At 48.3% G+C, this 14,763-nt stretch overlaps 2 protein-coding genes across 11 annotated transcripts in view; one reads left to right on the top strand and one right to left on the bottom strand.

Moving 5' to 3' along the window:
* Window positions 1–4,525: 4,525 nt before the first annotated feature.
* On the bottom strand, window positions 4,526–12,238 carry LOC102024584 (NUT family member 2G). 2 transcript variants are annotated; one of them, XM_013513990.1, is made up of 7 exons: window positions 12,078–12,238; window positions 9,482–10,187; window positions 8,246–8,374; window positions 7,273–7,406; window positions 6,571–6,857; window positions 6,048–6,167; window positions 4,526–5,479 (listed from the first exon to the last, which is right to left on the bottom strand). In XM_013513990.1, the coding sequence occupies exons 1-7, from the start codon at window positions 12,091–12,093 to the stop codon at window positions 4,754–4,756; spliced, it is 2,118 nt and encodes a 705-aa protein (XP_013369444.1). In that variant the 5' UTR covers window positions 12,094–12,238; the 3' UTR covers window positions 4,526–4,753. The 2 variants fall into 2 exon arrangements, with proteins under 2 accessions (XP_013369444.1, XP_013369445.1); XM_013513991.1 differs by having other exon boundaries at window positions 12,081–12,238.
* A 1,630-nt stretch (window positions 12,239–13,868) lies between these two features.
* Window positions 13,869–14,763, top strand: part of LOC102013097 (zinc finger protein 782) — an 86,574-nt gene continuing 85,679 nt past the window's right edge. For 5 of the 9 annotated variants that reach the window (XM_013513996.1, XM_013513992.1, XM_013513993.1 and 2 more), the window contains exon 1: window positions 13,870–14,605. The gene's annotated coding sequence lies outside the window, so the exon portion shown is untranslated. Of the gene's footprint in view, window positions 14,606–14,763 lie in introns of all 9 variants that reach the window. The other 4 variants (XM_013513999.1, XM_013514001.1, XM_013514000.1 and 1 more) reach the window with 2 other exon arrangements.

Here is a 14,763-nt window from a genome sequence, read left to right as displayed (position 1 = left end):
ATATGAATCACCTGTTGCAGTGAATCTATAATTTAAGTAAGAAACTTGGTATTTTCTTTGAATTGCAACTTTTTTTTGGTAGTCTTAGAATCTTCTGCTATCTTATCACAGGGCCTGTTTTCAAAGAAGCTCTCCCATAATGTTTATGTTGTACTCATTTTGGCTAGAGTTAGTTTGTAGGCTTACCAGAATGGTGACTAAGACAAGTTTGCAGTGTAGGAAAGAGGTGCAGACAGAAGTGGTAAATAACATAATGCGTAGGCCAAGCATGGACTAAAACAAGTGTCGATTCTGATGTAAAGCCCTGCACCAGATGTAGCTGTACAGCTGAAGTACATCAACACATGTGACACTAAAACTGCCACCAGATGCAGCTTGTCACTTGCCACTCATGGAGAGGGATTTAATATGAGGCTGCAAGCAACTGATTTATTTTGCTCTGTGCAGTTACACCTCTCTGCTGATGTGAGTCTCTATTTGCAGCTGCTCCCATTGCCTCAGCTCCACCTCAGATCACCAGGCATTCGATTTTCATAAGGATTACATAATCTACATCCTCACATGCACAATTCACAGTAGGGTTTGAGTGCATGCTGCCACTGATCTGGCAGGAGGCAGAGCTCAGACAGTAATGTGAGCGATGGGAAGCAGCTATAAACGTAGATGATGCTTTGCTTGTTTGCCTGCTGCTCACTTGGTGCTCTGTGACCTAGTTCCTAACAGGGCACAACTGGTACTGATCCATGGCCCAGTGAGTGGGGACCTCTGCTCTAGAGAAACAGAATATATGTAAGGATTTACACTGTAGCATCAGGCAGGTGGTTATTGTCTTCAACAACCTCCTGTAGGCCCCATCTCCAAGTTGCTCACCTTCACTCCAAGGAAGAATGGAGAAGTGAGATTAGACTGGCTCAGAGCCAAAGACCACAAGCGGGGAATAAGGAACTCAGGCTCCACACAGAAAGAAGAAGCTAGAAGTGAAAGTAATGCCAGGCAAAAGTTTATTTATGTTGTTGCAAATGCGAGGAACAGATGCCAGCAGATGGGATGTGCTACAAGGCAAGGTGAATTCCAAAGAAATTCCAAAGGGTCAGGGGACTACTCTACTCATAGGAGTAAACTGTTTTTTTAAAATAACTGTTTCACTGATTGGTGTAATCAATCAGTGTCTAGGCCAATCAGGGTCTTAGCCTTTGTTTCTGAGTTGAGGAAAAAGATCAGGGGGATAAGTGGTTATAGCAAGTGTACATTATAGTTTCACAAAGAATAGTTTCCTCAAGTACATAGAGTATGATAAACTTGTAAACACACAACCATTAGCCATCCAGGTCATGCCTTATTTCACCCCTACCTACACCCCCTCTAACTGTCCCTACAATATCTCAACCCCAAGACCTGAGTTTGAGACAATAAAATTTTGAAGTCTGAAATTAGGGATGGAGATCTGGGGTCCCAACTCCTAAAGATATATTTACTTTGGAAATTTGGGAAGAATAAATGGCACCAGTCCTATGGGAAACCACTCGGACTGCTTCAAAGCTCAGGGGAGTCTAAGGACATCTGAGAACATAACCCCACTTGTGTAGCACAAGTGCATAGAGGAATAGAGTTATGTAACCAAAATTTAGCACAGGTAAACATACATGCGCTGTTTATGGCACTATGTAAGAATGTAAATATGAGATAACAACCTGTATAAAAATTATACAATAAAGATGCAGTCAGCTCTTGCATTCTTGCACCCTTGTGCTCTGCTCTGCTCCATGCTGCCTGCCTTTGTTGCTGATGTCTTGCACATATGTGTTCTTAGTGTTTTCATTGTTTTTTTTTTTTTTTTGTCTTTTTGAGACAGGGTCTTGCTATACATTTCAGGCTGAACTTGAGCTCACATTGTAGCCCAGGCTGGTCTCAAACTCACAATGAACCTCCTGCCTCAGCCTCCTGAGTGCTGGGATTATAGGCATGCACCACCATGCCCAGCAACACATGTGTTCTTTTAACTGGGGACATTACCTGCAAAAATCTCCTTTGGGCCCCCTGAGTGGGCCAACAAGTCGCATCCCACCTTCTGTGATAAAAGATAACTTCCTCTGCTCAGGCAGAAGAGTGGTGATGCTATGTAGGATAGAGGGCACTGGGTTAGGGCTGAGAAGGCGATGGTTTTGGTGGGAGCCTCTGGTTCTTGGCTGTCACTGCCTTGACATCAGTATCTTGCCTGAGTATCAGGTACAAGAGCTCTGTCCTAGCTACAGGTACACCTCCCCTGAGTGTTACCTAGTATGTACTTTCTACTGGAATGCTGAACTGCCATTTCCTGGCCCCAGGCTTTGCTCATCCTCACACCTGGAGGGGAGTGGTCACATCTCCCACACTCCTGAGGCTGGACACTTACCATAGATACTCTTACTGAAGCCACTAGATGATGTCATCTTAGAGGAAAACTGAAATTAACTACATCCTCCCCCTCAGGTTCATCGTTCAAAAACACTGTGGCTCCAGAGATTTTTTTTTTTTTTTGCCATAATGTGCTGATTATTCCTAGCTTTCTTATCAGAGCAGTGAGCACTGATTTTTTTGGACTACTGGGGATGTGAACCCAAGGCCTTTGCACTGAGCTACACAGTCTCAGCTCTTTTTTATTTTCTATTTTCAGACACAGTCTTGCTAAGTTGCTAAATTCACCAGGTTGGACTCACAGCCCTACCTTCCTACCACAGGCTTGTAGAGCACTGAAATTTACAGGTGTGTGCCAACATGCTCCACAGAAATGAGCACGCTTGCCTTTATAAACTTATGGAAAATCTGGGAAGGACAAAACTGGTCCCTTTCAGCATCTGAGACATGCACACGTGTAGAAGACACTGACATCCTCAAGCATAGATGCACACATAGGATTAGTAACCCTTTAAAAGCTTGTCCATTTCTATGGAAGTGTCATCTCTGTGCTGACTCTATATGGAGTAATATTTAAATTTGATAGTGAAAATGGAAGATTTTAGCTATTTGACAACGTGAGCCACAGACCTTGTCAGATACTAGTATCAGCAAAAATAATCATAAAAGAGGATTTTCGTGATTGATCACAAACAGAGCAATGTTGAAATATTCAAGTGTTAATGTTCCTGAATGTCATGATTTATCCTGGAACATCTGCATTGACATTTGCACTGAAAATATAAAATCAACTGTTGGTACCTTAAAATCAATCAAGACAGTAGCAACAAAATGTAGCAGTAGGGATTATATTTGTCAATCTCATACACTTGGATTAAAAATTCCACTTTCAGCCAGGTACAGAGGCACATGCCCATAATCCCAATGTGGGAGACTGAGGCAGAATGTTCCCCAAATCCACATTGAACAGCTTTAAAAATGAATAGGAAGAAGGCCAGTTTCCATTAAGAATGTTGTGGGTGATGCACTAAACATAATGTGTCATTAAATCTTGGTCACAGAGACTGCGTATTTTAATAACATATGATAATATTGTATGTATAAGCACTACACTTACATCTGAAAAGTGACTTGGAAAAAGAATAAATGAGGCACACATTAATTAGGAAAAATATGGAGACAAAAGCTAAATTAGTGTTTGCTTACGGTGCAACAAAGTTGGGGAGAGAAGTGGTGGTAGCTAAGTGTCAGGTGATTCCTTTTTGAAGAGAGGATCACATTGAGATGGTTGAGACATCTGTAAATATGTTGACTGCAATAGTAGTTGAAAATTTTAGTTGCAAGTCGCAGAAATGTAATATTTGAATAGGTGGGTACATTTTATGTGAACATATTTGTGAAACTTTAAAAAAATAACTTGTAGCAAAAGCATTTATGGTGCCGATCAGGCTGCATCTTGGCTACTTGGAACCCTTGGAAGGACAGCCTGGCCAAGGTCCCACACACCGGGGACCCTCATCAGTCCTGCTCGGTGCACAGAAACCCAGAGGACCTCCTGCAACTGTGAGTTAGAATAAACGTGCAGATCCTGGGGGAGTCCCACTTGTGACTGTCAGAAAATAAGGCATTTCATTATTAGGGTGATAAGTGAGCATCTTGCTGCTGGGGTTACTCTGTTTCCCCAAGATGCAGCGGCTTCTTCCTGTAAGGAGCCTTGTACTCTAATCAAACCACCCACTTAGAAAATCTTTGGCAGAGATGAGGGTTGGTCCAGCCTTGCCGCTTGGCCCCTTTCAGGAAGCAGAAAGAAGGACCCTGAGAAAACTACCAGCTGCAGGCTCCATGCTTGCACACTGATTAATGATACAGTGGGCAGAAGGGGACTTTTAAGGGATGCAGATAATGTCAGGATGTGCACAGGAGGCCTAAGAAAATAAGGCCTTGTGAGTCGGGTGGTGAAGGGGACTCGAGGGAGCGTTCGGCCTGCCTGCTCCCACCAGCAGCGGAAAGAACAACCTTTGTGGAGGGAAGACCTCAGCCAGGTATCTGTGTACCTTAGGTCCCTTCCCTGCTTGCTGCCCTCACTCCCCAGAGGGGACAAAGCCTGAGACAGGAGGCAGCAACCCTGAGAGCATTTTCCACTCAATTATCTTTATTTATATCAAACAACACCCCCAAAGAACAGCCTGCACCCCTCCAGGCAGGCTTCTCCCTTCCAACCCACCCACTTCTGTTACCTCGCCATGCCCAAGAGCAGAGATGTCTGGCTCGTGGGGTGTAGGATGCAGCCAGGGTAAAATTTGGCCAAAGCCCACCTGAGGGACAGGCACCCCAGAGTCTGCCCACTAACCCTATGGTTTCAGTGCCTCTTCCTCCTCCTCTGGGAGCCTAATTTGTTACATCTCCCCTTCTGAGGCCATAAGGGTGGAACTGGGCCCTGAGCCAAATCTTGCCCTCCAGAGACCTCGCAGGAAGGCCCTGGGCAGGACATCTTTCTCACAGGAGCTGAGCCTCCTGTGAGGACTCGCTTCTTGGACTTGGCAGATGGAGGAAAGTTGGGGCTGAGGTCTCCTCCCTGAGGAGGTGAGGCCTGGGGTGTTGGACCTTCAGGGCACAGGAGGTCCACCTCAGGGCCTGGGGCCTGGGGCCATTCCCAGGGCAGCAGCTGGCGAGGGGATGCCAGGAGGAAGAACAGGTTGGAGAAGTCCCCCTCATCCTCACCCAGGCCAGACACTGGCTCGAATGGTTCCACAGTAGGAGAGGAGCCTCTGAGGCCCAGAGCACATCTGGGTGCCAGGTCCTGGGGAATACTGCTGGGATCAGAGGTGCCCAGTGGATCAGGGCTTTGTTGCCTGTGCAGGATAGCAGGGACCTCAGACCCTGGAAATTCTTCATCTGTGGCCTGGAGTTTCTTGGGGACCTGGGAAGCTTTTGGAGTGAGGCAGGTCTCCTTGTCGGCCCTTTGCTCAGGGTCACAGTCATCTTGCTCTGCACTTTGGTGGGTAGCAGATTGGGATGCAGCTTGGCTCCAGGGCCTGCACACATCTCCCTTTGCCTCGGAGCCCAGGAGGCGCTTCTCCACCAGCTGCAGGAGGAAATGTGCACTTGCTGGGTCTGCACCAGGCATGAAGAGGGCTAGCGGGGTGGGGGTGAGGGCATTTGGGCAGGAGAAAGGCTCTGGAAGTTCACCCATCTTGGTTTCAGAGACAGAGGCTGATGCCCTGGGACCACCCTGCCGGGCCTCCTTCCAGCTCTGCACCCTTGGCCCTCCTCACTCTCTGGTCTCCTCCCTTCCTGTCCCCATGCGAATCCCCCATCTGGGTGCAGCCCCTCTGTAGAAGGCAGCAACTCCCAGCTGGGTAGGGCTGGACAAAGTCACATGGGCCTGGTGTGCAGGGTCCCCTCCTCATCTTGATGATCCTCCTGGTGTCCTTCCCTCCCCGTCTACCTGATGTCTTTCCTTTATAACCACCTAGTGTCCTTCTGTCACTTGTCTCCCTCTTCCCTTGTGCTCCCCTCTTCTACTTGGTGCCCGTCTCCCTTGTCTGCCTGTTGCCCCCCCCATTGTCTGGTTATCCTGGTGTCCCTGCCCTTGCCTTCTTGGTGTCCCTCCATCCCTTGTTCACCTGGTGTCCCTCATGCCCCTGGCCTACCTGCTCAGGAGTGAGTCTGTGTTCCTCTTCTAGCGTTTGTCCTACAGCCAAGATGATGTCTCTCTCAATGTCTGTAGATTCTGCTTCTACCAGGAATTGGGGGTTGATAACAGCCTCCACCTGGATCAGAAGAAGAAGAAACTATGAGTGTCCCTGGTAAGGTGCAACTCTAAGCCACGGGGAAGCACCAGGAAAGCAAGAAACAATGCCCAGTCCATTTTGGTCTGCACCATGAAGTTGTTAATCATGTCTACCAGGTATACTCACATACTCAGACATATTCTCATGAAGTGAAGCAAGCACACATACACAGATACACATACATTCATACATGCACAGAGAGAGGGAGGGAGAGTCGGGGCGAGAGAGAGAGAGAGAGAGAGAGAGAGAGAGAGAGAGAGAGAGAGAAAGAGAGAGAGAGAGAGACATATTATTGAGCACTTAGGGAATCAGGCTAAATTCCAAAGGCTTGGGATGCTATTCCTGGAATTTTAAGAACACCAGGCCTCCAGTCCCAGAATACCTTGGTAACAAAGTCTTCTTGGGAGCATAGCTCATCACAGTAACTCAAGAGATCTGGGTCTGGGTATTTCTCATGCTCTTCCTGCTGCTGCTCCTCTTTCTGGTTTTCATCAGGTTGCCCCATGGCCAAGAGGTGACCTACTTCCAGCGAGTCCATAGTGTCTATGTATTCCCTCATGGCTTCAGGAGGAATGTCATCAGGCACCTTGGTCTCCTGTGACTGCTGGCATTTGCGTGCTGAGGGGCAGGGAGCCTGAGCCTTGGAGCCTGTCTGCCTCAGGCTGCACCCTAGGACAGGGAGGAAGAGGTGCATGGATAGGGGCTCCTGCTAAACCCCAGTCCTAGTGGGGATAGCTGGGTTTAGGAGACCTAATATCAGTCTGGATGCTCTCAGAACCTGTGAGGGGAGACTCTGCATGAGGTGGAATGCAGAGACAGTCACACAGGAAGCCATGTAGAGCTACTGAAATGCAGGCTACTCCCCGCACCCTGCCCCTAAGTCCTGGGCAGATAGTGGGAACAGACATAGTTAATCAATACCCTGTTCAAGACCAAGGTGTGCAGAAATCCCGGGCTCTGGGGAATATTCTGCTTTCAAAAGCAAATCTCCCTTCCCAATTGTAAACCAAACAGAAGTGGAACACCTTCCCTCTAATCCTTTGACCTCTGCTGTAGTCCTCCGTGAGGAGGTGGGAAGCCCTACCTGGTTGCTGTACAACATCAGAGGATCTTGGAGGATCTGACCTCCGTGGGGCTGGAAGTGGACAGTCCAGAAGTCTCCCCATCAGCAGCAACCTAGGATCTTTCATCTCTTCAGTAGCCTCAAACCTCATGAACCTGGAATGTGGGGAGGGGGCATAGTCTGAGCTAAGAGGGACGCCAAGGCATAATGGCTAAGCCAATGGGAATGAGGAGCAGCGCTGTGGGTGCACTGGTCTAGTTAGTCGGAGGTGACCCGCAAAACCCATAGATGACCCCTTTCTAGTCTGTGCTGGCCTTGTACAGAGCTACACACAGGAGCTGACCACCAGACGCTGGTCAGGAAATAAGTTATGGCAGAGATCACCAGGAGTCCCCACCCCATCCAGGGATCCTGAGCTGGGACTGTGAGTCCAGAATGATGTCCTGGGATGAGGAGAAAGCAGGAGTCAAGCAGAGAAGATTAGGTTACTTTCCTGCGGCCTGTTTTCCTGCTTCTATGTTTGTGTGTTTGTGTGTTTGTTTGTTTAGAACAGATTAGGTGCAGTAAGGCAGTAATGGCAGGGATATGTCCTTGGGATACCCAAGAGGCTGTCTTCTTCTCCACACCCTGATCATGCTCTTCCCTCTCCCACCCCTTTCTGGGACCCTTATAATCTGATCCCTTTCATGGACAGAGATGGTCCCTTTTTTGTCAACAGGGGACCAGCACAAAGATAGTAGCATTTATGCCCCTTACACAGCCCCCAGTGCTGAAAGAAACCCCATCAACAATGAGGCCAGAGCTTCTGGGGCCACCAGACCAGGAACTCCCAGCCCTCCAAGTAGAAAGAACAGACTCCTGAGGCCCAAGGTGTCCAGGGGTGGGGCCTGTGCCAATGGACACTGTGCTGATGTTGTGCGGCTCACAAGCCCTATTGAACTCAGCTGTACAGTCCATGGGCCCTTGCAACTCAGGCCCAGGGTCCCTGACTCACTCTGCAGCCACCTCGTAGAATGTTGTGCGCTCACTGTTGCTCCTGCGGTCCCATTCCCGCACACCTATGCGCAAGCCCTCCTCCACACTCATGGTCGGCTGCTGGCGGGACAGGGACCGAAGCATTGGCCTGTAATTGTTCACAATTAGTTGCCATCCACTACCCTCACCCTCCATTCTCAGCTAATTCAGCCCTGCACAACCCTGTCACAACCCTCTCTTCTTTGATCTTGACAGCGTCCAGAACAACCTATCAAGCCCTGGACATTGACACCAATGCTGCATTGGTGACTCTTACTTTCCTTTGTGTCCTCTTTGGTCATGTTGTGGATTATGGACAGGATGTTTGCCACAATGCAAGTGTTGAAGTACTGACCCCCAGTGTAATGGTTTTAGGAGATGGGTCTTTGGGTGGTAATGTGGGTCAGATGAAGTCACCAAGGTGGGGCTGTCAGAATGGGATTAGTGTCTTTCAAGGAAGAAGAGACCCCAAAGCTCTCTCAGCCATGTGAGGACACAGATTAGACTGTCTCCTTCTCAATCCAGGGGAAAAGTGTCCTCATCACTCACAGAATCTGCCTTCAGAACTGTGAGAAATGAATGTGGGTGGTTTCAATTCACAAGTCCATGGTTTTATGTCTGGCAGCCTGAGCTGATAGGGCCAGGACACTCAACGACGTTGGTCCCAGGGATAAAGCTTGGGGTGCAGACTCAAATGGTAGCTGAAGATCAAAATGGTATTAGGGGCCTAAGTGTGACTCCATGTGACTGCTGCACTAACTTGTTCTCCTAACTGGAGTTCCCTACAACAGCAGGGGTGGGAACAAGTGTGAGTTTTTCGTTCAGTTTCTACAACTCATAGCCCCAACACTGGTTGTGGTGACCTCTGGGATGCATCCACAGGTCTATGAGGGAATATGAAAAAATAAGCAGAGCAAGTATGGCATGTTGTGAGAAACCTAAACTCAAATGGTGGCTCATATTACCAGGAAGCTTCTCTGACCTGAGTCTTGGGCGTCATGGTGATAACTATTGAAAAAGAACCACTGGGTGCTGTCAGAGAGGAACAGTGGTGTCTTGAGATCAGGCGCTCTTCCTACCCTGGCATTACATAAATATTTCTGACTCTGCTACATCCCCCTCAGCACTTCCTGCAAGTTCTAAACTCCTGTCACCCCTCTTCCTTCCTTGCACTAGAGCTGCCCGGTGAGCTCCTGGGACTTGGGAGGGCACTCACACGAGGAAGCAGGACACCGCTTCCACATCAGGAGTGTGGGGAAGGTGTCTCCGGAGCAGGGTCTTGAAATACTGCCAATGCCGGAAGTTCTCATAGACTCTTGCAGACTTGTAGGTGTGATCTGGTGAGGCATTGGCCTGGGAGGTGGCCAGGCCACCCTCCCCACAGTCCCAGCGTGGTGGTGGCACCTTGTTTGCCCCAGATGTATTAGAGGGCACTGGTGGTATGGTTGGAGGACGAAGGCCCCGAGGCCGCACCCTATTATCAGCATAGGCGTTCACTCCAATTGGAGCAGCCACCATGGTGGTCATGGGCGGAGCTCTCACCACCCAGGGAGCAGGATGCTGCACAACCCTATGCAGGACCCCTGGGGCTCCAATGATAAGTGGGCCCTGAGTGAGGACAACCTGAGTCAACAGAGACCCTGGTGGCCTCCCTGCTGTCCCTGCTTGGGCAGTGATGATGCAAGGTCCAGCTCCCTTCAAGCCATAGCCACCGTGTCCTGCTACCACAGGTATCCCGGGGAAAGGAGAAAGCACCAGAGGCTTAGGCTGAGGAAGTGGTGCGTTCCCAAAGGGTGGCGGCAGCAGTTTCCAGTGCAGCTGCTGTACCGGGACTGGGACAGGTGGGAGAGGGGGCAAGATGCAAGAAGGAGACAGAATGACACCATTGTTCAGGGGCATATCTGGCTGCAGCACTGGAGGCGCTGTGGAGAGAAATGAAAGGAGTGAATGGAGGAGGGAACCACAGAAAGGACGCACTCTTCTTCCCCAGTCACTGGGAATCAGAAGATAAATCTCACCCCTTCAGGAATGAGACAGGAATATTTTACAGCTTGTAAACATCCCCAAGTAAATTTTCATACTCTCTTCCTCCCATTCAGAATTCCTCCAGCAAGGAGTTTTCTTGTAGGTCATTAAGATTCCCTGATTCCTGCTTGTCCAAACCAGCTTCTCAGCTTTCCCTCAGTACAGGCACAGTAGAGGTGAACCTATGGCATGCATGAAACCGGGAGCTGTATATTATCATTGAAACCTCTAAAAGGTTTGCCGTCACTGTTAGGGGAATACTACCTTTTCCTGATGCTCCTTGTAAATTCCTGCCTTTTGTGCCTTGCTGACCACAATACAACACAGCAGCCCCTGAATGAAATTTTTCCCCAAAGTAGCACCTGACGAAATCTAAAGATGACCCCACCAGGGATCACACCCACCTCTCACAACAAACACTAATGAGGAGATTAATTCTGATCAGTCCTGTCCCTGGGAATTGGTGGTCCCTGCCACGACACCAGAAGTTCTGTTCCCATGGGACAGAGCTAGAAGATAGGCATTGGGTTGCTTGAGCACAACAGCCAGGAGTTTCTACCAAAAAGAGCTAGGTAATGGTAGTTTGGGGTTTGTTTCAGGAGTTTGCAAAGGATTTTCACAACCGCTCATCACCAAAATTGGGTGTGAGAACTAGAACCTATCTGCAGAAATTCTCCTTTGGGGTCCTAATAATGGAAAGAAAAGAGCCCAGTAGATCCTGGCCTGAGCCAGGTGAGGTAAAATTGCCTGGAACCCATTCTTGGTCAGTAGGACCTCATTCAGACCCTGGTCAAGGAGACCAAAGTCCATAACACCTGTACCTAATAACCAGAACACCTGTCCTGACAGTAGTAACACAACAGCAAAAGATCTTGCTAACTGTGAGCTACTCATCACCCTCTCTTAATATGGAAACAACCTATCACAGAACCTGTATAGAAAACCAACACCACTCCATGTCTTCCTGTGCAGGAAGCACCAGACAGAAAGGTGTGCAGTGTTCCTGTCAACAGAGAAATGAAGGGCTGAGGATCCACCTTTGATAGTGGACAAGACTAAGAACCTCTGAAGACCTGTTTTGATGAAAAAGATGACATTTCAGAACAACTCAGGGAAACCTAAGCCCTATGCTGGTTGAAGTTCCCGCACTGCCTGCGGTTGTAAGACAGCTGAAATTTGAACTGAGGGAGGAGCCTTCTCTGAGTGAGAAGGTGCTTAGGGACTCTGGCTGTGGCAGTTGAGTAACCTCTAGCCTTGTTCACAAGAATATTCACTGCACTCTTGGGTCAGGGACAGTCCCACTGAACAGTTTTCTAAGATCATTTCTCTCCACTGCCTTCCTAACATCCAGAGAACTCCAGTCAAATCCCTCAGAGCAGTATGACACACAAGTCCCAGATTCCTGAAGGAAAGACAGAGAACTCAGGCTTTCCTCTTGAATAGATCCACGTCTCCAAAATGACACCATCCCACCACTGTCTATCAAGCCTTTTGAAGTGACATCTGTCTGTTTTTAGAGAGGATCAATGAATTTCCTCCCATTCTTTCCCCCAACCCAGTATATTTCCCCTGAGGTGTCTTGAAATATGTGTAAAGAGTCCTCGCCCCCATGAAAGGTCACATCCTGACATGGACTTTTCTCTCCCTCACAGTGGAGATGTCCTTAGTGAAGTCCAGTATATGCTTTTCTTTATATCAGCTCAACCACCTATACCCAGGGAAGGGATAAATTCAAATTCCCAACAGTTTAAGGCATACTAGGTAATTAGATAACCCTCCAGGCTTACCACCTTCTAAAGCCATCCCCCAGTCTTGGGGCTGACCACAGCTCTCTGGCAGCTACCACCATAAGAAGAGTGAAGGGCAGGACCCAGAGAGTGACCTGTGCCCAGGGCCTCACTCAGATCCAACTGCAGGTAGGTAAGGTTCGAAAGTCAACAGGGCTAGAATGTTGGTGTCCAGACATTCTACATGGGGGAGGGGCAGAGGCTGCTGGGCTGGGGGTGGGGCGAGACATTCCATGAAGAGCTCTGGCGAGTAAGGAGAACCTCAAGATCCCTTCAAATAATACAGTGAAAACATTACTGCTGTGTGACTCTAGCCAACTTTTAAATTATTGCTGAGACTCCTGGCTCTGTGGTTTTATCGATGTCTCCTGACTTCAATTCCTCATCAGTACAATTTGTTTTGTACCCCTCATCTCACCCTACAACCTTCTGTTGAAGTAGGCTCTTGACTAATTTAAAAATCCATTGTACTTTCTCTACAAATTTATTTGGTAAATATGAGGCAGGTTAGGGAGGGGAGGAGATGAATCGTTTGAAATAAGATTCTCTCAGGATACAGTGTTGCTGTGTGCACATCATCGCTTAGGAAGAAGTTCTCGTATCTTCTTCAAGTCTCCTGGACTGCCAGGACTTGGGCCTTCTCCAGCATAGCAGCCTTACTTAGGATCTCCCTTGATACAAAGCCCCTGTTCATCAAGCAAACACACAATGTAGCCTACAGGATCCAACACAGAAATCCCTTCTTTTTCTTTGTCAGAGTGTTGTGCTCTTTGTGGCTTATTCTCCTGGTCACCTACTATCACACCTTTGATAGGTTTTTTTCCCCTCACCAATAATGTAAAAATTACATTGTGGAAAAGTTATCTTTTCCAATAGTCCTAGAACCCAGTTATAGATATATTCAAATTAGCCCAAATATAATTTGTGACTTCTAGTTATATTAGTTGCCTTTCCACTGCTAGGACAAAATACACAGAACGTAAGGAGGAAACATTTATTTTGGCTCGCATTTCAGAAGTTTCAGTCTGTGTTTGGCTTACTCCAAGGGTGAAACATCACAGCAGGGGGCACGGCGGGGCAGCTGGGGTGGGGGGCGCTGCTGCTCAACTCATGACATCCTGGATGCGCAGAGCAGAAGTGTCTGAGAGGAAGGGGCCAGGGACCCGATACAGTCCTAAGGTCACACTGTCATACCCACCCTGTCACATCCAGAAATGTGCTTTATTAGTCCTCTGGGAGTTACTCAAGCCAAGGAAAATGACAATCAAGATTAACCATCACATTGGTCATGTATGGAAATGCGTAGCCAAAAGCACTTTGGACCCTGCCCTCTGATCATTTCTTTAAAAAAGCCCAGGGCCAGTGTTGACTGCCCAGCAAAACATACTTCTGATGGCCAGGGTCAGAAGACATATGCTCTTTCATCTAATACTAGAACATTAGAGGGCTGGGGAGACGCCTTGTGTGGTGTCCTTAGAGTCTGTGCACTGGAAGGATCTTGGGCAGTTGAAGGGCTGTCTGATGTTAATCCTGCAAATTACCAGTAAGACAATCTGGTGATAGATTTTTAAACTATTGCAAATTCAAATTAGTATGTTGAATCTATTTTTTTAAATCAGCAACTGAAATTCTGCAACATATGTAAAATAAGAGAAAGTAAAATTACTTCCATCGTACTTCCTAGGTTGGCTATAACTGACCATAACTCTCAATTCTTGGTTAAAGGTTAACAAAGCTTTGAAAAGAAAACATGTGTGGCCTAACATTTATTGGGAGAGCTGTGTGCTGGAAATAAATATACTCAGTACAGTAATAAGAGAACTCCAGGAATGCAGTTGGGATAAATCATTCCTCTAGCGTTTCCTAGGCCCGAAATTCTTTGCCAGAACTGTGTTTTAATGGAACCTTCCAATGAACTACGAGAAAAGGACACACTAATTTTTGGAAAGCACGAACAAAAAAGAAATGCAACCCAAACGAAGTAAGAGCATAAATGCCTCAGAGTCTTTCAGTTAAGGTGGTTTCAAAGTATACATGGATGGCAGGTTTGCAATTTTGAAAATCAATTGTCATCTGGAGGGCCCCCCTCTAGTGTTTCCTTGAGGAGGCTTCACGCCCTCAAGAAGTCCCAGAGGAAGGTCAGTGAGATCAGGCCATTTCCTTGTTCTCTCGTAGGGTTCTCCCTGGACCCTCGGGGCCTGCAGAGCGTAAGCTCTTGCTGTGGGCCTTGGGCGCTCTCCCTGGGGCATCGCCCTCCAGTCGCTCCGCGCGCTCCTGGAAAACCGTTCAGGAGATGCACATGCGCTCGCACTAGGCTTCAGGTCCCGGGTGAGCTTAGCGCTCCAACCACCCACTGAGTGGAGCACTGTTCACGCAGTGCGCATGCGCTCGTGCTGGGCTTTGGGCCTTCCGACCCGCGCCAGGAGCCTCCAACCCTCCTGCCGAACGTGCTCAGGGGATGCGCATGCGCGAGCGCGGCCAAGCGTTGAGGTCGCAGTGGCGGTTAGAGTCCGTTATCAAAATCAGAGGTAAAGGGTTCTCTAACCCACAACTTCCACAATATGTTCTTGCACTTTCCCTTGTTCCTTTATCGACATCGGTGTGTCTTGGGGGGCTCCCTCCTGTTCCCCGGCCCCCTCCCAAGCCGGCCAGTGGTGACCGAGGACGAGGGCGGGGGCGCAGCCCC

Source organism: Chinchilla lanigera, unplaced genomic scaffold (genome assembly GCF_000276665.1).
Source record: "Chinchilla lanigera isolate Chin_1 unplaced genomic scaffold, ChiLan1.0 scaffold00021, whole genome shotgun sequence".
NCBI lineage: Eukaryota > Metazoa > Chordata > Mammalia > Rodentia > Chinchillidae > Chinchilla > Chinchilla lanigera.
This window is presented reverse-complemented; position numbering and strand designations above follow the sequence as displayed.

Coding starts and splice junctions, on each gene's coding strand:
- LOC102024584 (XM_013513990.1), bottom strand. Junction 8,375..9,481: donor GCGGTGTCCTGCTTCCTCGT/GTGAGTGCCCTC, acceptor GAACAATTACAG/GCCAATGCTTCGGTCCCTGT. Junction 6,858..7,272: donor TGATGTTGTACAGCAACCAG/GTAGGGCTTCCC, acceptor TCCCTGTCCTAG/GGTGCAGCCTGAGGCAGACA.